Source organism: Sander lucioperca, chromosome 8 (genome assembly GCF_008315115.2).
Source record: "Sander lucioperca isolate FBNREF2018 chromosome 8, SLUC_FBN_1.2, whole genome shotgun sequence".
Lineage (NCBI taxonomy): Eukaryota > Metazoa > Chordata > Actinopteri > Perciformes > Percidae > Sander > Sander lucioperca.
The window spans coordinates 31,837,903-31,860,515 of record NC_050180.1 but is presented as its reverse complement, the minus strand read 5'-3'; the positions used below and the strand labels follow the sequence as shown (position 1 = coordinate 31,860,515).

Below are 22,613 nucleotides of genomic sequence, written 5' to 3'. Positions count from 1 at the left end.
TCACGCGAGCCACGGGCCGTTTTGACAGCCGGGCAGGAGGGAAACAGCGAGAGCATCCAGTCAGTTTAACAAAACATCCCCAAAATCATTTATATCTCCTCTACAACACCACAGACAACGAGAGATTCATCTTGGAGAGAGATTCATCTTGGCCTTTAATCACCAGGACAGCAAGGGGAGAGAGAGGGGGAAGACATGGAAACTTACCACAGGTTGAATTAGAACCCCGGACTTCTGCATTGAGGAATAAACCTCTTTTTATGGTCGCATGCTCTACCAATTGAGTTTACCAGCTAGAGCTAGTTTTTTTTTTTCAAACAGGACATGATCCCCGGTTCCTAGGGGAAAGTCCTGTGTTTGATCCAGTCGTTTGTTTGACCCATCTACCACCCCGACCTGCCATCTTTTTCAGAATTTGTCTCTCTTATACTTCGTGAACTTACTTCCTGCACCTTCTGGTGCGCTCCGGCAGCTCTACAACCCTAACTCTCTTTACCTGCTAAATCCTCTACTATATTCACCTGCTAGTCTCTAACTTCATCTATTTGCTGCTGAGTTTTTAGAGAGTCCTAAAAAAGGACGCTAATGACACTATGAGAGTGAACAATATATGAAAGTTTTGGGCCTTAAAACCCCAAAAAACAGTGAGTTAAAAACTGAGCTACAGAGTTGGGAGATAATTCTCTGTGGATTTGTGACTGACAGCAACCCCTCTCACATTACACATGGTAATTGAATCCCTTTTCATTATCAAAGATCTAAAAAATTTAGATTGATTATATTATTGTACTCATGTCAGACACAATATCAACTGAAAAAAACATTGCTGTTCTATTTCGTATATGCTTCGCCCTCTAAGCTACACTATTGGGTTTATCCCTTCGTGCATGCGCAGTAGTGAAGATTTCTTTCCCGCCCTTGCGTCCAGCACGGGCTTTCAACTACATCCGCAGAAACTGTATATAAACAGAGCGGATCCGTTGCTCATCTCCCATTTTTTCTTCAAGCTAGCAGTATGAAGACAAGCTCGACTTCCAGCGGTGTTCGCCTCTGCGTGTGACCTCTGACATATATAGCAATTGTAAGTCGCTTTGGATAAAAGCATCAGCTAAATGACATGTAATGTAATGGAAGGGGATGGCAGCTGGACAGACAGACGGCAATCCGTCAACACCCTGGATACGCTGGAGGAAGGCTTTGTCGACGAGCATGAGTCCGATGGCTCGATTCCCTCGGATTCCCTCGGCTGTCCCTCCTCCCCCCTGGGAGGACTGGACCTCGCAATGGGGATCGATGCCCTCCCATTGCGGCTCTCCCCATCTCCGGAATGGCCAAGGGCACCGCTCCGGCGGTCTTCCCCTCTGCCTCAGGTGGCTCCACCCTCCACCACTAAGACTCTCTTCTTGGATCTGCCGGAGATCATCAAAAAGGCGGCAGACCAGAGAGGCATAGCGTTTCCGGCTGATCTTCCAGCCCCGCTCGCGGCCTCTTGAGCGAGGATGTTTACGCTCAGGAGCCGCCCTCCTCACGGGCTCCACTCTGGCCGCGCGGGAGGAGGCGCTCTCCCAGCCCGGGAGACTGAAGGCTCCCGTCTTTCACTATGCCCTGTTCACTCGGGTTCAAGGCGACACAGAAGCAGGCTTCCCTTCGGTCCCCCCCCTGGAGCAGAGCCTGGCGTCCATCCTGATTACGACAGCCACTTTTTTCGGCTACCGGAAGCCCACGCCTCCTTCGCCCCAGGATCAGGTATGTGCTCAGGTCACTGACCGGTCACACCAGTGTGCGGCCCAGGGTCTCGCGGCACAGAACAATATAGCTTTGCTAGCCTCCGCCGTCTCCGCCGTGGCCATTACTCCGGGAGCTCTTCCTCCGGAGCTAGTCACGGAGATTGGCAAAGCTATGACAGCGATCCCCCACCTTTTAACTGGATGATTTGCTCATTCTGGCTCCCTCTCGGGAAAAGGCGGCGCTGCACACTGTGGAAGTTCTGCGGCACCTGCAAACACTGGGCTTCACCATAAACTGGTAGAAAAGCTCACTGGTTCCCGCACAATCGATAGTTTATCTGGGCGTGGACATAAACTTGATTGTCATGAGAGCCAGGCTGTCAGCGCCAAGGCGAGACGCACTGATCTGATCTCTCTGCTCTCACACACCACACGCAACGGTGTCAGTGCTGTCTGTGATGTGTCTCCTGGGCATGATGTCTGCGGGTCACGTAGTTGTCCCCCTGGGTCTCCTCCACATGAGGAAAATCCAGAGGTGGTTTCATCGCCAGCACCTCGACCCCATACGCCTCAAGTGGCGACTGCTGACCATCCCTCCTTCTCTTCAGTCAGACCTGGCATATTGGGGAAACCCCTGGACCCTGTCTACCGGGGTTCCCCTGGGCAAGGTGACGTCATACGTGACAGTGTACACATACGCTTCCCTTACTGGCTGGGGAGGGATGTGCAAGTCACATGTGGTGGGAGGAGAATGGCCACCTCCCCCTCTCCCACACATAAACTGTCTGGAGCTGTCCACGGTGCTGAAGGTTTTAAAACACTTCGCTCCAGTAGTAGCGGGGAGACATGTCGTCGTGCGGACAGACAACGTTACAGCAGCAGCGTTCATAAACCGTCAAGGCGGCGTGCGCTCGGCCCGTCTATTGGAAATAGCCAGGAGCCTCCTGCTGTGGGCCCACAGTCATCTGTTGTCCCTCAAAGCAGTCTACATCCCCGAGGTCCTGAACCGGGCGGCGGACCTAATGTCGAGGGGAGGGACCTCTCACAATGACTGGAAATTGAATCCCTCTTTTGTTCAGAAGCTGTGGAGCAGGTTCGGGAAAGCGGAGGTGGATCTGTTCGCCTCACGAGAGAACACACAGTGCGCACTGTGGTTTTCCTTGAGCGCACGGGACGATCCACCCCTCGGCGTAAAAGCCTTCTCCCACCATCCCTGGCCCAGAACCCTCCTATACGCTTTTCCCCCGGTCCCTCTGATCCCTCGCCTCCTGGAACGCATCCAGGAAGAGAATCTGTCAGTCATTTTAGTGGCACTGGAGCGCACAAGCGCATCCTGGTTCCCGACTCTGGTTCAGATGCTGGCGGGCCCTTCCTGGCAACTACCGTGGTGCGAGGACGCTCTATCACAGCTGAACGGCGCGGCGGTGATAACCCAGCGGCTGTGGGGTTGGCTGCTGAGCGGGAACGCTTGCAGAGATTAGGCTTGCCCCCTGCCGTGAGGAAGTTTTTCACCGTTTGTGTCCGGTGCGTGCGCTATCACAGTACGTTTTACGCATGGCGGACATAAGGCAGACACAGCAGCTGTTTGTACATTATAGGGAACACTCCCAAGGAGCAGCCCTTTCAAAACAACGTCTGTCTCACTGGCTGTGCGAGGCAATCATCCAGGCTTATAACGCGGAGGGGGCAGAGCCCCCCCAGGGCATCCAAGCACACTCTACGAGGGCATTATCGGCGTCCTTATTCAGAGGCATGACAGTAGCCGACATCTGCGCAGCGGCCTCCTGGGCATCCCCATGCCCATTCATCCGTTTCTATCTGCGTATGTCTGAGCCCTCCATGACCCACTCGGTCCTGTCCACACTCAATGACGAATGATGCGCCGTTGCATGTGTGTTTTTCCCTGCTGTCCTCACCCCGTCTGCACTGGGTGCTGGGTGGAAAGCGGGTGTCCCCATAATTATCAATCATGATACAATTCTCACTAACCATGCACGCCTCCAATCATGGAATGATGTGCCGCTGCATATGTACTCGTCTGCGGTCCTCACCCCCCCTACGTTGGGTGGCTGGGATGAACACGGGCGCCCCATATTTGTCAATCATGTACTTTTCTCACTAATCATGCATGCCTACACTCATGGCTTGGGCCTTGCAGCCAGCTAGGCCAAGTCATTACCATGGCAGGCTCTCTTATCAGAATAACGGATATCTGATACAATCTCCTGTCAGTGCATTAGTGAAAGAAGTTAGTCTATGTTCTGCTTGTGGGCTCTGTGTCGCAGGTGGCATTGACTACATCAGCTTCGCCCTAACCCAATAGCGTAGCTTAGAGGGCGAAGCCTATACGAAATAGAACGATAGTTACGTATTGTAACTCCAGATTCTATGAGTATAGGCGCAGCCCTCTAAGATTCGGGCCACCTGCTCCTGTAACACTAGCTGAAGAAAAAGCTGATGTTGGGAGATGAGCAACGGGTCCGCTCTGTTTATATACAGTTTCTGCGGACGTAGTTGAAAGCCTGTGCTGGACGCAAAGGCAGGAAAGAAATCTTCACTACTGCGCATGCGTGAAGGGATAAACCCAATAGCGTAGCTTAGAGGGCTGCACCTATACTCATAGAATCTGGAGTTACAATACGTAACTATCGTTCAGTAATGATTGCATTACATGTTGATGGGTTCATGCTGATGCTTGTTTGTCTTCACACCTCTGCTGGCAGTGACACCTCATTGGTCGAGATGTCATCATCTGACTAACCCATGCAGGTGTGAACAAACTTCCTGAGGGGTTCAGCACACCGCCTTTAGGAGCCACTAAATGGCTGCAAAACATTGTTCATAGAGAGACAAATTAAATCTTACGGGACCTGTTGGGAACAGTTTGAGTGTCTGACGATGCCCACTATACACAGGCAAATTAAGTAAATGGTCATTCACCCCATTAAACACTGATGTATTGAGAATTGAGTTTTGGCATTTCAGTTTTAGCTCTGCTCATTAAGACACCATACTGTAGCATTCACACAAACTTTGCCTTATTAACTTGCTGAAGACTACTTTGCTTTAATGCAGTTTTTCTTTTTAATACCATATGGTTGTAAGCAGTGCCTGAAGTTAACCTTTTTGGCCACCAGCCATTTAAGGTGAAACACAGGAAAAGCACGAGTACCGTTCTTGAACTTGTCAAGAATACACATTTAAATCAAGTCAATAACGATTATGCACAATCAAGTTATATACATAATTTCTTGTGTGAGCTCCAGAGCATTATCTGTCTGCTATTTGACATCAGTAGGCCAAACTACACTCATTTCAACCTCATTCTGGCATTTCTTTTCTTTCTCTCCTCAATACACATACACAGACCTAGTAAATAAGACCCTCCTGTAAGGTCTCTCTATTGGTTGAGTAAACTCGATGCCCCAAAATGACTTGATGTCATTGGTCGAGCCAGCTGTCCGTCAAAGTGCCCTTATCAAAGATGGCATCCGGCTAACACGAAGACATTGTTTTTTGTACATAAAAGTGACTAAACACAATAAATAGCAGTTCAATTGTGGATTTATTGCTCTGGAATTATTGTGCAAACTCTTCAAAATGTCCCTGTCTTTCTGGCCGGATTACTAGACTACAATTGTCAGAGGACCTTGTTGAAATGGCACATTTCTCTGCTTCTAGACAAAAAAAGGAAGTCTCTACACTATATTGATCAGGAGATATTAAATAAGACAAATAATGTTCAGGCCTCAGGTCTTCAAATTGTCATGCAAACAAAGCACTGTCACCCAGAAGACAGGGATTCATGTACCGTTTGAAAATCAAGTGTGATTTGTTTTTACTTTATGGAACTACGCCCCCTTCAATATACGTGCTAGAAAGAGGTTTGCTAATGTTTTAGAGACCACGCCGAAATATTCACTCTGACATTCTGGTTCCGCTTTGGATGCCGTCAAGCAGGATGTCTGGTTGTAATCAGTCCTTCACTGACCAATAAGCATTCATTAGCAGAATGCTAGCGTGGTATGGGCAACAACGACTCAACTTTCAACCTATAATCCATGTTGAACTTGAAAAAACTATAATCAAATCTGAGATTTCTCAACGACAATCAGGCATAGCTCCATAGAGTCCCATTCATTTTGCACTGGCCCGCAATCACCCCCAGTGAAACTCTGGTGAAACTGCAACCAAATTTGCTACAATGGGGCTAAATAGGGAGTGAAGGCTTTCCGTAGACGGGCTTTAACAGTGCTGCCATTACGTAAAAAAGCTCCAAAGTTAGGCCAAAAAAACACAAAGTGGATACAAACCTAACATAGAACATGTCCAATTTCAAAGAATTGTAGAAAATCAACCATTTGCGTGATCAAGAAGCTGTGAAATGCATAACATTTTACAGCTTCATAGCTACGCGTACGCAGCCATGTTTGTTTACCGCTATGCACAACCAAGTGATGAAAAGTCATCCAAACTGACTGAGACCAGCCCCGAAACACAGCGCAGCCTAGTGGTGAACAGTGGTAGAAGAAGTATTCAGATCCTTTACATAAGTAAAAGTACTAATACTACACTGCAATAATACTCTGTTACACTACAAGTCCTGCATTGAAAATGTTACTTTAATAAAAGTATGTAAGTATCATCAGGAAAATGTAGTTTAAATGTACAATATGTAACTTTCTGCCGCTAGGGGTCTCTCAACCAAAACAATGGATGGTAAACACAGACTTTTGATGACGTTGGGAAGTTGCGTGGAATTATGGGAGTTGTAGTTTTTAGTGTTAAACACCATCGCTGATTAGAATGCATCTGTTCACGGACGAGTTTACCCATTCAAGGTTATTCACGTTACGTTTAGTAATGTTTATTCATGTCATTCTAATAAAATAGCTGCATTTCACCCAACATGATTAAGTTTTTCTTGATTTGATTTTTATCGATTTCAGTTAGCTAGTGAGCTAGCAAGCTAACATTAGCCAGCAGCTAAAACACAAAATATTTCACATGTCAGTGTCACAATTTGGATGGTGTCAACACCGTTCGGACAGGGTTTGTTGTAATGCTAGCTAGCTACTCAAGGAGGCTGAGAGACGGGTGTGGGTGGGTATTGCCGGGGGATTCTCCAGTAATGACTTTTAGTTTTGGTGCTTAACCCACCTTTTTTCGGGTTAATTTAGCTAATCGTAAAGACAGCTAAACGTGAAGGGGGGAGAAATTCGGCAGGGAGGAGATTTTTGGCATGGACACTGGTAGCGCTAACGGAGACATAGCTAACGTTATGGATGGATGCTGTTGTGACTCGGGTGCTGGGTCTGATCTGTTTCCTGACGCTTCATTAAACTGCTGTTAGCGTCGTAAGCACCAGGCACTGGAGTTAAGTGCTGGCCGGGTGGATTGTTGTTATGAAAGTAGCTGGCAGCTAGCTGACTGGGGGCTAACGGTAACTAGCTAGCTATATGTCCTGGGGCTGTTATCAGCTGTCATCCCGACTGAGCAGTGTTGCCAACTTAGCGACTTTGTTGCTAGATTTAGCGACTTTTCAGACCCCCTTAGCGACTTTTTTCAAAAAAGCGACTAGCGACAAATCTGGCGACTTTCTGTAGAAAAGTCGTCAGTATTGTCCAGCGAGCACGTAAGGTATTTCTCTCCTGTAGCTGCCAAAACAGTCTTCTGTTCTGTGACTGAGGAGCAGCGGAGCAGCCTCTCCCCTCTCTCCTCATGTGCAGCAGCACTGTGCACAGTGCGCAGGCAGGTAGAAGGGGAGGGGGACAGGGTGTGCGGGGGCCGGTGTAGGTACACAACCTTTCTGGATGACGTCACAATACGTGCCAGCAAAGCTTGTACCACTGTTGTTTTTTTATTTTTATTTTTTTTAAAGAAGCACTGCTGCTTTAACAGAGTATCTGGTTCTTTCTCTTACACTGATCAAGGCCTGCAGGTTTGCAAACCTTAGAGACATGGTAAACTAATTTGTATTTGTCTATCTGGATGATGCAGAGGTCCCTGCTTGTTTTTTATTTCTACAGGCAGTTCATCTAAAATTACAATTCTTTCGCTGCTCCACTCTCTTCACTTTACCTCACCTCATCAATATCAATGAATCAATAAAATGACATTACATTTTGAAAGTCTTGTTTATTATCATATTTCAAGCTACTTTACAACAAATCGCCATGCGATGTAAAATAGAATGACATTAAATCTGATCCTTTATTTATAAAAAGGATTTTAAATAGCAACCCATCAGATTTTACCGAAACATTTCTTTTCTTTTTCCTATGATTACAGTGTAGATTTTTCTCTTGAAATGTAACTTCAATTATATGAAAAAGTCTAGATAATCTTGTCTTTTCAAATATACTGTCGTTTAACTTCTTTCCAAAAGAACATCATAGTGTTTTATATACTTGTGTCACAGAAACAAGAAATGTTATACGTGAATCAAATATAAATGGCACTTTACTGAAATGATTAAAACAACTTTTGTTCCTTTTCTAAACTAGACAGGAAAGTGTGGCTGTTTAGGGGCATTTTTTCTCTGTACTTTGACCAAACATAGTGGCATGAATACAAAGCTTCAGTAGCTCTTTTGTTATGTTGGGTTGAAATGTTCCCTATCAGAAGGAAAAACAGTTCCCTGGGAAAAAACAACTCTTCATAAGTGTCATACATATGTGAACTTTAAGCTTGCATTAAACTGGGTGATTTATAGAAACAGTAGATGGTGCTTATGACTCGTTTAAATTGCATCAGCATCAGAGAGGAAAAATACACAAGCAAAAGCTGAAGCACAGGCCTTTTAATCATTGTTCATACAATTTAGACTTAAAGATGGGAAAGCATATCTTCTGTATTTGATAACTCACTTACTGAACAGCATGAACACATTCATTCCCTTTAGCCCACATCTGATCTCAGTCCCTCCACAGCCTCTCTACAGTATGTTGGCCTCGCTGGAGCCAGGCTGCAGTATCTGAAGAGTAAGAATGTATTTAACTGCTTTTCTAAACCAGGGGTACAAGAAGGCATAGATCACAGGGTTTAGACAAGAGTTTAAGTAGAACAAATAGACTGCAAACGATGAAAAGGAAGCATTGACCAAGCTGTCACTTGCAAGAGAGACAGCATAGTATGGACAGAAACATAGTAGGAACACAACTACAAGAACACCAAGATTCCTGGCTGCTTTCAGCTCTGATTTCTTTGCCTTTGAAGTCACTGAAAACTGGAGTGTGACAGCTGTAATGTGAGAGCGCATGGCACGAGCCTGAGACACAGCCACGGCAAATACTCTCAGATACAGAGCTATGATGACAGCAATGGGAACAATAAAGCACAAAACCAAATCTATTACTCCTGCGACATAGTCAATGACAAACACACATTCTCCGATGCAGGAATTATACCTCCCTGGTTGAGTCAGGTCATCCTTCACAAAGAGAAAGCTGCTGAAAATAGAATAGAGCCAACTCAGACAAACACAGAGTTTAACTCTATTCACAGTGATCCTGGTGGTGTAATGCAGAGGGTTACAAATAGCCACATAACGGTCAAATGATATAAGTACTATGTCAACAACTGAGGAAGTGCAAATGATGGGTGAAAAATAATTATAAAGAGAACAAACAAGGTCACCAAAACACCAGCAGGCTGTTTTTAGGAGAACTTCTACAGGCATCAGCACGAGGCCCACGAGAAAGTCTGAGACAGCCAGAGAGAGGAGGAGGATGTTGGTGGGTGTGTGGAGCTGCCTGGAGGGAAAGACACACCAAAAAGAATGACAAAACAACAGAATCAAGTATTTAAAAAAAGGCTATGAGTTTCAAAATATTCCGGTCCACCACATCAGTAATTACCATATGGTTAAATGTAGACAGTTAAAATTACTTGGTTGAGGTCACGGTGGACAGAAAGCAATGCTTAATATTGGTGCAACATTATTCAGTACTAACTCAAAGACAATTCTTCTAAATGTACAGCAGCTGTTCACATTTTTAAGTTACAAATCCTGTAGAGAGAAGCAAAAAAGTTAATATCTGCCTGTAGTGGGAGATTGAGATGATGATAACCAGGTTGAGAGCCACAGTGATCAGAGAGATGGAGTAGAACACAATGGTAACTGTTTCGGGCCAAGGAGAAATGGGCTTCCTGCAGGAGGTGTTAGGGAACTGTGGAAAGCAGAGCTCGGCTCTGTCCTCAACCTCCATCTGTAGATAGCTGCAGCTCTGGCAGCATCTGAACAAACCTGAGTCATGCAACTGAATTATCTTTCTCACATTCTCTTCATCTCCACCTCCTTCTCCATTCCTGTTTGCCTCTGATGCCCCTCCTCCCTCACTTTGCACATCACAACATCATCTTCATCTCTTTCTCTGTAACAACTGCTTGTTTACCTGCCGACAAAGTTCTGCTGGATGACTTACCTCACCAGGTTGAAAATCAGCGACGTTCCCTCTCTAGCCTTTAGCTCATTACAGCGCAATTGAAACCATACAAAATGGTGGCAAAAACGCGTCATTCGATTGTGCAAACATGGTCACTTTTGCCTCCAAAATACCAAGATGGTGTTGGCCAAAATGCAAAATCCTATATTCAAAACGGCAGTCCACAAACCAATGGATGACGTCACTTATGCTATGTCCATTATATTTACATTCTATGGTTAATGTCTAAGCCACCGAGGCCCAGCCCAGTTTTTTTATCAATTTTCTAGCTACTAGGGTTAAATTGTGATCAGACATGCCTGTAATTAGATTATAAATTTTAATTATTCTCTCGGGTTTATTTGTCAATATTAAATCTATTAAGGTTTGAGAAGATCTTGTTATACGAGTTGGTTTACTTAATAGTTGTGTCATTTGAAAAGGTTTTGTTATTTCTTTAAGTTTGTTTCTACATGATTTCTCAAACCAATTTAAATTGAAGTCACCTAAAAGAATGACTTATTTTCCATCACATTGTTTAAGTAAGTTACCAAGAGAAATAAAGAAATCATTAGTAGCTTTAGCAGGTCGATAAATTGCTAATACACAGAAAGTCATTTGAGGAGATAAAGTAATAGTAGTCCCCACACACTCCAAGTGACAATCACTGATGTCCAGTGGTTTACTTTGGATGTGATCTTTTACATAAATCAGCACACTGCTGCCTTTACCCTTGTTTCTGTCGCGTCTATACAAGTTGTATCCCGACACTTTCACTATAGAAGAGGGAGTAGTAGGAGTTAACCAGGTTTCCGGTAAGCAAAGATAAACAAGATTTGAGTCTGTTAACAAATGTTCGATTCTGTCTTTGAAGCAATGCTGCGGATGTTTAAATGTCCTCCGAAAATGCCCTTCGGCTTTATTTTCGGGTTCCAAAGCACGCTCGCGTGATTCACAGTCTGAAACAGTTTCATTTGCTGCTGTTTAAGTAAGGCGCCAGTATTTGCAGTTGCTGCTGGCTTAGCGTGGATCACTGATGTTAATATTTTCTCAGGGATGAACTTAGGAGCAAAGTTTGTTAGGGGGTTACCTCGTTTTCCCACGCTGGAGCCTTGGATATGGGTTAGCGACGTTTCCACCCCATAAATGGGAACAGCTGATTTTAGAGCGTCCACACGATCTTGATAATCCAAAGGCCCGGGGTTTAGATGAATATCCCCACATAGAAGCAGAACCGTGCAGAGAGACAGAATATCCACGAGTCCGACTTGCTGGTACCGTCCCTCTGGAGCAGCGCCGCTCACGCAGCGCGCTACGAGTACATGCTCGCCCGTCATTTAAAACGTTTGAGTATATGGTGTATTGGCACCATGAAGCAAGTGGCATTGGCACGACTATGTCTGCGAACGCCGTGGCCTGCAACAAAGTATGGCGTTCACGAGATCCCCGCAGTTGTGTCAGTAGGAGAAACAACACATACAGAGTTACCCAGAGATATAATGAGTTCTCTGTTTTAGTGTGTTTGATGCGTGAGTTCCAAGATGCAGAAATTCCATTTGCAAAAAAATCAGTTTGTTTTAGGAAAGGTGCAGCAGCACCTGTCGAGCGACTGCCTTCCTCCGCCATTTTTTACCTTGCCTCCTTTCAACCTGTCCAGCAGGTGTGATATTCGGATGTACCGATCCTATGCAGGTGTTGTTACACATGGTCTGCCACTGCGAGGACGATCAGCTGTGCTTCCTGTCTTCCTGTAGCACTGTCTTAGGCGCCTCACAGTAGGGACATTGCAATATATTGCCCTGGCCACATCTGCTGTCCTCATGCCTCCTTGCACCATGCCTAAGGCACGTTCACGCAGATTAGCAAGGACCCTGGGCGTCTTTCTTTTGGTGTTTTTCAGAGTCAATAGAAAGGTCTCTTTATTTTCCTAATTTTCTTTTAACTGTAATCTTAATTGCCTACCGCCCTAAGCTGTTATTGTCTTTTTGACCGTTCAACAGGTGCATGTTCATTAATTGTTTATGGTTCATTGAACAAGCATGGAAAACATTGTTTAAACCCGTTACAATGAAGATCTCTAAAGTTATTCTGATTTTTACAAAGGTATCTTTAAAATACAGTGTCCTGAAAAAGGGCAGTTTCTTTTTTTCTTTTCTTCATTCGTCATCTCGTAGGGATGAGTATCCCATTTTTCACTTCTGTGAATAAACAACTTCTTATCATCTCTTTGTGCTTAATCCTAACCCTAGTTTATCCCTCTGACCTTAATTAATCCCTCCATTCCTGACCCTAACCACAGATGCAACACCTTTCTGGCCAGTTCATTTGCAACACATTACCAGATCACCAGGGCATGGAATTAACACCTGACCACCCGCCAAATGCGGGTGAATTTTGCAATTGGCGGGTAACACTGTCAATCTACCTGCCACATTGGCAGGTAGCCAATGAGAATTGAGTGATTCAGATGCGTAACTATTGGTAAGCAGGGTACACGGTTACTTACGGGCCTGGTCCAATCAGGGGCCCGCATCACTGGAAGACATTGATTGACAGCCAGGGCCCCCTATCGCATTTTCATTACTGACACAATCCCAGCAGTCCCACGTGCACCCACTGACCAAGCGGGAGTGAGAACGGGTAAAATTCAGTTCCTAGTTTCTGATATGAAGACGAGACGTGTGTGTGACTCGAACATCTCACATTTACCAACAAAACGTACAGCGAAAGACCGTGCAAAACATTTCAGACCGTCCTGCCAACCTGTATACATTTTAACATCAATGTACGCTGTAACGTTTTTTCACTCTAAAGTCAGCGGCTGCTGTTTCAATACTGTCGGCTTTCTGCAGCGGGCGAAGCTGCTCCGTTTCCCCCGCGACTGACGCGCACACACAATCGCACCCAAAGACACGCACACACACACACAATCACACACAAACACACACGGTGGATGCAGGACAAACCGCAGATGAGACGTACAGGATGACCTAAATTGAGGACAGCTACTCTCGTTATTTTAAGTGCAATGATAAGTTAAAGTCCAATAAGTACTTTATTAAACCGTATGAATGTGTGTTCCAGGCCAGGATAGGAAATTAACTAACAATGTAAAGATCAACAAGCCACTGACAGTGACAGATATGTTCATATTTGATTCAGTCAATAAATTATTATTTTGTGTCTTAAATCCACCAGCCTTTTTCATATTTTACCAACATTTGCAGCATCCTGAGCCTTTTTGGTAAGGTTCCTAATCTCAGCCCATAGTAATTAATTAATAGTAATAAGTATTATTCTCCCCAAAACAAGTTTCCTTTTTATTTATTTTTTTATTTTTAAGAACTATACAAAAAAGATTCATGTGTTATGGTGCGCATTCACCAGTGTTTTTGTTGTTGTGGTGCGCGTAGGTTACTCCTGATTTTGTCAGTCATCTCATCTCTTATATGCAGTGGCGTAACAAGCCAACACCGGGCCCCTATGCAGGATTATCAAGGCGGGCCCCCCTACTACAGCACGTGATGACGGCACAATGTCCACGAGTAGGCTACCATCAATAGGACAGGATAGGATCATAGAGACACAGCAATTCCTGTTTTTCACCTTTATGACGCAAACAAAAAACTGGCTGGTAAAAAGTCCCTGTGGCAGGTAGATTTAAAAATCCACCTGCCACATGGACTTTTTACTGGTGGTGGTGGTCAAAAAAGTTAACTTCATGCCCTGCAGATCACACAAAAAAGGGTACTAGGTTCAAATGAATTGCTTTCATAACCCTGATGTTTTATTTTTTTAAAGAAGCCCGGCTGCATCAACAGAAAGGCCAAATTAAATTGAATGAGAGCGCTGTGTTTTTTCACACACTGTTGTTGTCTGTCTAAATGCAGCTTCAGACCCTTCTAAACACATATAACTTAATGAGATTTTGGGCCATTTGGAAAATAGCCACCAGTGGCCATTGAGAGTATCTGATTGTGTCTCTTACACTGATCAATGCCCTGCATGCAGGTTTGCAAGCCCTGGTGACCCATGTTCTTAGAGACACGGTAGACAAATTTGTTTTTGTATATCTGGACTAACGTTACATTATGAATATGACTTGTGTTTATTAAAATTGAATCTGATCTCTTTTGTGAAAATGATTTTAAATTGCAACCAATCAGATTTCACGTAATTTTTGAAACTTAAATTTTTCTCTGTCCTATGTTTACACTGTACATGTAGCTGCAATTATCTGATGAAATGTAGCTAATCCTGTATTTTTAAATGATCTATTTAAAGCACTATGAAGTCCTTTTGGCAAGAATATATAGACAAGAAATGTTACACAGGGATCAAATATGAATGGCATTAACTGAAATGGTTAAAACTGAGTTTGTCCCTGAGCTGAAAAGGAACGTAATGATTTTATGTTGTATCAGAAACACAGAAGCTGATGTTTTTCTATAGTGGAAACATACATACACCTACATAAAAGTGTGGCTCTTTAGGGGCATCTTTTTTCTTTGTGAAACAGGAGCCCAGCAGGCCTGTAATTTCAGTTTGCAACAAAACTGACACAAATCACGGAGATGATCCTGTGACCAAACATAGTAACATAAATACAAAGCTTTAGGAGCTCTTTTGTTGTTGGGTTAAAATCTTTCGCTTCCCTGGAAAAAAGTGTCAGTGAATTTAAAGTTTGCATTAAACTGGGTGATTACATAAAAACAGTATATAGTATGGTCAGAGCTGTATAAAGTACTAGAGACCCAGACTTGAGTAAAAGTACAAGTGCTCTATCAAAAAAGTGACTTGAGTAGAAGTAGAAGTGCTCTTTAAGCACAGCACTTAAATAGAAGTACTAAAGTATTCAACATTTTTTGTACTTGAGTATTGCAAGTAGTTTATTTTAAAATTTACTACTCAAGTACTGAAAGTAAAAGTACAATTATTGTGTTATTTAGTTATTAAAGAAAGCAGTCAAAAGTTTGAATACCATATTGTTTTTTTTTTATTATGTCAAATGTTTAGCCAAGGCTGTAGCCAAAGGAATTAACAAATATTAAATATATTACATTAAAAATAACAAATATTAACAAATACTGAAATAAAATGTACAATTATCACACTGTGGGCAAGTAAAATGAACATCCTCTCCAGCACAGTAACGATTAAAGCCCCAAAAAACGTATCACACACTAACATGTGTGATGAACAGGAAAGTTAGCAAGCTTCACATCACAGGGTCAAACGGTTAACATTCAGGACTCACTGCAGACTCAAACAACTCAGGAATAGCTTAATCTGCTGCAACAACAGCTAAATAGAAAGAATACAAACTTACATCGTCTCTGACTTCTGAAGAGGCGACCGTAATGAAAAGAAACACGACGCGATCTCGGGGATTTCTTACGTAATTAACGTACGTAACTAACGTACACACACTGTAACCTACACAGTCTCCGTAGCGTGAGGAATTCACAACAGTAACGAGTAACGATGCAGCACATAAAAAATCTATCGGAGTAAAAGTATGTCATTCATTGAAAATATGTACTCAAGTAAAAGTGGAAGTAGGAGAAAAAATAATACTCCAGTAGAGTACAGATACAGCCTTTTAGTACTTAAGTAGAGTAGTGAAGTAGTTCTACTTCGTTACTATACAGCTCTGAGTATGGTCAGAGACTTGGTCAGAGAGGAAAAATACACAACAAGCAAAAGCTGAAGCACAGATCTTTCATTTGTTGTTCATCCAAAATTTAGACTTAAAGACTGGAAAGCATATGTTCACTTTCTGTATTTGATATTTCACTCACTGAACAGCATTCAATCCTTTGTCCTTAGACCAAGTCTGATCTCAGTCCCTCCACAGCCTCTCTACAGTATGTTGGCCTCACAGGAGCCAGGCTGCAGTATCTGAAGAGTAACAATGTTTTTAACTGCTTTTCTAAACCAGGGGTACAAGAAGGCATAGATCACAGGGTTTAGACAAGAGTTTAAATATAACAGATATATTACAAAGGATGAAGAGACAGTGACCCAGTCATCACCTACAATCAAGAGACAGTAATATGGGCTTAAACATATTAGGAACACAACTACAAGAACACCAAGATTCCTGGCTGCTTTCAGCTCTGATTTCTTTGCCTTTGGAGTCACTGAATGCTGGAGTGTGACAGCTGTAATGTGAGAGCGCATGGCACGAGCCTGAGACACAGCCACGGCAAATACTCTCAGATACAGAGCTACGATGACAGTAAAAGGAACAATAAAGCTCAAAACAAGGTCTACAGCTATTACGATATCGTCAATGATAAACACACATTCTCCGTAGCAGGAATTATACATCCCTGGTTGTGTCAGGTCATCCTTCGCAAAGAATATGCTGTAGCTAACACTATAGAGCCAACACAAATAAACACAGAATTTAACTCTATTCACAGTGATTCTGGTGGTGTAATGCAGAGGGTCACAAATAGCCACATAACGCTCAAATGATATGAGCATCATGTTACCTACTGAGGCAACGGTAACAATGGCAGAAAGATAATTATAAAGAGAACACACAATGTCACCGAGAAACCAGCAGGTTGTATTTCGGATGCTTTCTGCGGGCATCACCACAAGGCCCACGAGAAAGTCTGCGACAGCCAGAGAGAGGAGGAGGATGTTGGTGGGTGTGTGGAGCTGCCTGGAGGGAAAGAGAAAAGCATCATTAAACCAACAAGTCCTCATCTAAATGACTTTCTTTCTGAAACAATGGAAACAATCATTCTACTAATAACATTATCAATGGCTCCCTCAAGTGTCCCAGTAAGCCCTGACACAGACATCAAGCCAGCATGCACAATACCAGGACCCTGAAACTGACACAAAGTATCCATATATCTAAAACTTCAATTGTTGAGACATTAATCTTTGCCTGAAGTGGGAGACTGAGATAATGACGAGCAGGTTGAGAGCTACAGTGATCAGACAGATGGAGGAAAGCAAAATGTGAATGAGCAACACTTCAAACAAAGGAGATGTCAGCTTCCTGCAGGATGTGTTGAAGAGTTGTGGAAAGCAGAGCTCTGCTCCGTCCTGTGTCTCCATCATCAGTGGGAGGAGAGAGAAGCTGCAGCTCTCTGCTTCGAACTCTGTCGTACAACTGATTTATCTCTTTCTACTGTTGTCACCACCCCTCACTTTCTCCCTCTCAGTCCCTCTTGGACACTAATGTCCTTCCTTCCTTCCTTGCTTTACACATCACAACGTCATTTATCTACACAATTACAGCCTGGAGCAGGTATTTACACTTTTATATTTAGTCAGTTGGGCATAGTCAGATAATTCAGTTTATTTCAAGTTTACCAAACCCTTAAGTCTTCAAACGCTTCCTAGTGTGCAACCCATGCCATGCAGTGATAAAAAAAGACACAAACAATCAAAATTTCCCCGATGAAAGGACAAAGTTCAATTAGTTTCAACTCTGACCGAAGTGAAAGAGGTGGGGTCAATTTGCAACTGGAACCGAGAAAGTCACTTTCAACTTTCAACTTTCAACTGATTACAATCTCCGTTCCATTTTTAAGAGGAGCAGGGTGTGTAATCTGATGCAAAGCATTCTCATGAATGCGTTCATATGATATCTTACGTAAATACATGTGACATATCTTACGTAAATACATGTGACATGGTCGGCAGTCGACCATGTCACATGACAGTTAGATTTGAGGTGAGTTGGATAAGTATAGAGGACAAAAGGTGAGTATCATCCTGCGACAACAGTTAAGTTTAGACACCCAAACGACTGGTTAAGATTTTTTTTAAAGATTGTGGTTTGGGTTAAAACACTAGTCCCCTTTAAGAAGTACTCCCAGGACATGAACAACCGTTTACTGGTTTAAAGTCACAAGCTTTATTCCCTGCCAACTTCTAACTATTCTGATCTTGGCCTGCTAGCATAGCCCAACAGTCAGCAAGCCTCAGGCCTTCCCACTTCCCCTCTGTTCTCTCCATTGCAGTCTGACTGAATTTGGCTGGTGCAGTCTAGTTGTTAAAAAATAACACTGAAAGCGCACCATTGGATGTTCACCACCAGAACCAGTAGGATTATAAAGGGTCTATAACGTCTTAACAACCATATGACATTATAGGTTTTTTATTCCTACCTTATAATACGACCAATAGGAGCATTTCATAAATTAGCTCCCTATCTGGGCAAGAAAATACAACCCACCACTTTTATTTTCAAATAGGACACGATCCCCGGTCTCCTAGGAGAAAGTCTTGTGTTTTGGTTGATGGATCCACCACCCCAAACATGCCTTTGCACACGGACTTTGATGCTGTTATACTTTGTGACCTTATTTTCTGCTTTGCTCAATTACTATGACCACTTCCGTACATCCTGGTGCAATCCGGCAGCAATTACCCCTAACCCTCTTTACCTGCTAAGTCCTCCACATTATTCACCAGCTGGTCTCTAACTGTCTATTTGCTGCTGAGCTGCACCAAACTCTTTGGTACAGTGAGTTTTAGAGTCCTGAAATGGACTCTGATATGTGGTGATGTATGCAAGTTGGGTGCCACACATTGGTGGTGGTAGAGAGTAGTCTCCCCTGAAGCGCTTTGAGTGTCTATGATAAAGCGCTATACAAAGGTATGGAATTATTATTATTATTATTATTATTATTATTATTAGAGCTATGAGAGTGACTGATAACACTGTGAAAGTGAAAAAGACAGTAAAGGTTTGGGCCTTAAAACCAAAAAAAACAGTGAGTTAAAAGAGCTGTAGAGCTGAGAGGAGCTGCACAGTCGGTAGATAATTCTCTGTGGATTCTGACATTACACATGCTAATTGAATCCCTTTTTATTTTTAAAAATCAAAACAATTCCAAGTGATTAAATTATTGCACTGTCAGACACAATATCAACTGAAAAAACATCCCTGTTCAGTAATGATTTCATCAAATGTTGATGGGTTCATGCTGATGCTTGTTTGTCTTCACACCTCTGCTGGCAGTGACACCTCAGAGGTTGAGATGTCATCAACTGACTAGTCTATATCCTTGACGTTTCACTTCCGGGATTGCTCCAGTGCTGCAGGAAATCTTTGTGTTGGAATTTTAAACTGCGGTGGATTTATGAGGACAATTGTTGACTGCTCCTCAGATCTCTGCATTGTATATTGAGCAAGCTAGTTAGACTATATGTCCAATCTGAGTTTTCTCTTGCACAACTATTTTGCAGCGGCTCTGTGCGGAGTTTAGCGCCGCCCATGATGATTCTGATTAGTGATCGACCGATTTGTCGGCCGCCCGATATATTGGGTCGATATTTGCGTTTTTTACGTGTATCAGCATCGGCCAATGTTGCGTTCACGGATAGTTTTTTCCTGGCATTATTTACAGACAGGCATCCACAGGCAGCTCTGTGTTGCTGGAGACGCTGTAGTTCACGTGGAGACCATGCACTGCCCCCCTTCAAGACAACGGTAAGTTTTAAACTTTCAAAGCATCTTTTAACTGTTTGACTTAGCTGAAATATTGCCATACACTTTGAAAGTGGAAACACGTTGCTCTATATGTGCTTGCAACTATAGCTAAGGAAGTTTGAGGGTCCAAATGGAAAATGCGAATGCCGAATGCCTTGTTTATAAAACTGCTTGCCATTGTATTTAGGGAGCTGCAAATAGCTAAGTTGTAGGCTATCCATATGCATACGGTGGCTGTTACTAACACTGGTCATAGGATTAAGTAATGCCGACGTTGTTCCGTGGTTCCGTGGGAGTTTTATTAAGCGACCACCTGGCTGAGGTTTGGACACGTGTGGTGTTTGTGTGTCTCTCTCTCTCTCCCTACTTGGAGCTGGGCAGAGTTGCCATCGCAGTGATATCAGAGCGCATCTTTCCGTCTTTCCGTCAGCGTTACCGTCTAAAGGGGAAAAACGCAAAAGTCTGAAGACAGCGATGTGGAGAGAGACGAGAAAAAGGCGTCTAGGTAGTCTGTTGTAGGCTACAGAAATGATAGGCTCCTGTTATCTAAAAGATTTCCAATGTAATGGCTCAATATTTAAGTGATTTTGACTATGTGGATAAGGTTGTTATAGTTCGATGACCATATGTAGGCTATTCATTTGAGCCAGAGTAGGCTACAACGTTACGGATGAAGAGAGAAAGAGAGAGAGCGAGTGGCAGCGGGCAGAGGAGGGTCTGCTTCAGGGGGGGCGTCAAAATCAAAAGTAGCCCTCAGTATCTGGTGTGGCCACCAGCTGCATTAAGTACTGTAGTAAATATCCTCATTATGTACTGCACCAGACTGGCCAGTTCATTAAGTACTGTAGTACATCTCCTCATGTACTGCACCAGACTGGCCAATTCATTAAGTACTGTAGTACTACAGTTCATTAGGTACTGCAAGTGCATGTCCTCCTCATGTACTGCACCAGACTGGCAGACATGTATAAAGTACTAGAGACCCAGACTTGAGTAAAAGTACAAGTGCTCTATCAAAAAAGTGACTTGAGTAGAAGTTGAAGTGCTCTTTAAGCACCACACTTAAGTGGAAGTACTAAAGTATTCAACATTTTTTTGTACTTAAGTATTGCAAGTAGTTTATTTTAAAATGTACTACTCAAGTACTGAAAGTAAAATTACAAGTATTGTGTCATGAAGTTATTAAAGAAAGTAGTCATTTCAAATGTTTAGCCTAAAGGACACTCACAATTCCTTTGGCTGTGGCAGCAGTACAAGAACAGGAATGTACTGTACAACACCGCAGCAGGTCATGAACCGCGGGTAGCTAGTTAGCTAGCGCTTACTGATCGCTTAAGCTGGTTTGCCATTTGTGTATTATATTTGTAACTTAACTTGATATGTTTCTTCAAATTCGACTGTGAATTTTTGAAGGCCATTATTTCGCAATCTTTCGGGAGGCAGAGTAGGCACTTCGTTCTATATGAATTGTCTTTCACTCCGACAAATAAAAACATGGACTCTAAGTAGAGCCAGGGGTGGTCTCCTTCCTCACCCTCACCGCCACGATCACTCAAAGTTGAAGGTGTTGAAGGTGGTGTTTCTGGTTATTCCATCTCGAAACAAACTAACAAAGCTGAAGTGTTCTCAATGCAGGCAGGCAGCAGAGTGAAAGGCAGAACGGGAGCATGCGCGGTCTTCTTATAAGACAGCTTGATCGCTTGATTCGCTAAATGATGAGCCAGCTTCATCAAACCTGGTGACAGAGCCATCTACGCTCTGGCAGTGATAATGTGGGTTTGGAATGATTCGTAACATTTTTATAATTGTAACGAGTAACGATGCAGCACATAAAAAATGTATCGGAGTAAAAGTAATAATCCATCCATCCATCCATCCATCTTCGTCCGCTTATCCGGTATCGGGTCGCGGGGGTAGCAGCTCCAGCAGGGAACCCCAAACTTTCCTTTCCCGAGCCACATTAACCAGCTCCGACTGGGGGATCCCGAGGCGTTCCCATGCCAGGTTGGAGATATAATCCCTCCACCTAGTCCTGGGTGCCTGGAACACCTCCCTAGGGAGGCGCCCAGGGGCATCCTTACCAGATGCCCGAACCACATCAACTGGCTCCTTTCAACGTGAAGGAGCAGCGGCTCTACTCCGAGCTCCTAACGGATGACTGAGCTTCTCACCCTATCTCTAAGGGAGACACCAGCCACCCCCCTGAGGAAACCCATTTAGGCCGCTTGTACCCTGGATCTTGTTCTTTCGGTCATGACCCAGCCTTCATGACCATAGGTAAGGGTAGGAACGAAAACTGACCGGTAGATAGAGAGCTTTGCCTTCTGGCTCAGCTCTCTTTTCGTCACAACGGTGCGATAAATTGAATGTAATACCGCACCTACTAGCGTCCCATCCTTACTGTACACAGCTTGGATGGTTCCCCGCTTCCCCCTCCTGAGGTGGCGAACGGTTTTCCAGAAGCACCTTGGTGCCGACCGAAAGTCCTTCTCCATGTCTTCGCCCGGCGCCTCACACCCTGGGCAACTCCGGAGAAGAAAAGAGTCCAACCCCTATCCAGGAGTATGGTTCCAGAACCAAGACTGTGCGTAGAGGTAAGCCCCACCAGATCCAACTGGTAGCGCTCCACCTCCCGCACAAGTTCCGGCTCCTTCCCCCACAGAGAGGTGACGTTCCACGTCCCCAGAGCCAGCGTCTGCTGCCCGGGTCTGGTCCGTCGAGGCCCCTGACCTTCACTGCCACCCATGTGGCAGCGCACCCGACCCCAGCGGTTCCTCCCACAGGTGGTGGGCCCATGGGTTGGGGAGAGAGATGCCACGTAGCTTTTTCGGGCTGTGCCCGGCCGGGCTCTGTGGCAAACCCGGCCACCAGGCGCTCGCTGACGGGCCCTCCATCTGGGCCTGGCTCCAGACGGGGGCCCCGGGCTTCCTCCGGGCAGGGTCACTCCATCTCTACCTCGTTTTTTCATAGGGTTTTTGAACCATTCTTTGTCTG

At 44.0% G+C, this 22,613-nt stretch overlaps 1 protein-coding gene across 1 annotated transcript; it reads right to left on the bottom strand.

Annotated features, from left to right (window-relative positions):
- Window positions 1-16,015: 16,015 nt before the first annotated feature.
- LOC116050330 (trace amine-associated receptor 13c-like) lies at window positions 16,016-17,233 on the bottom strand. Its single transcript, XM_031300308.2, has 2 exons — window positions 17,061-17,233; window positions 16,016-16,829 (listed from the first exon to the last, which is right to left on the bottom strand). The coding sequence occupies exons 1-2, from the start codon at window positions 17,231-17,233 to the stop codon at window positions 16,016-16,018; spliced, it is 987 nt and encodes a 328-aa protein (XP_031156168.2).
- Between the last annotated feature and the right edge of the window lie 5,380 nt (window positions 17,234-22,613).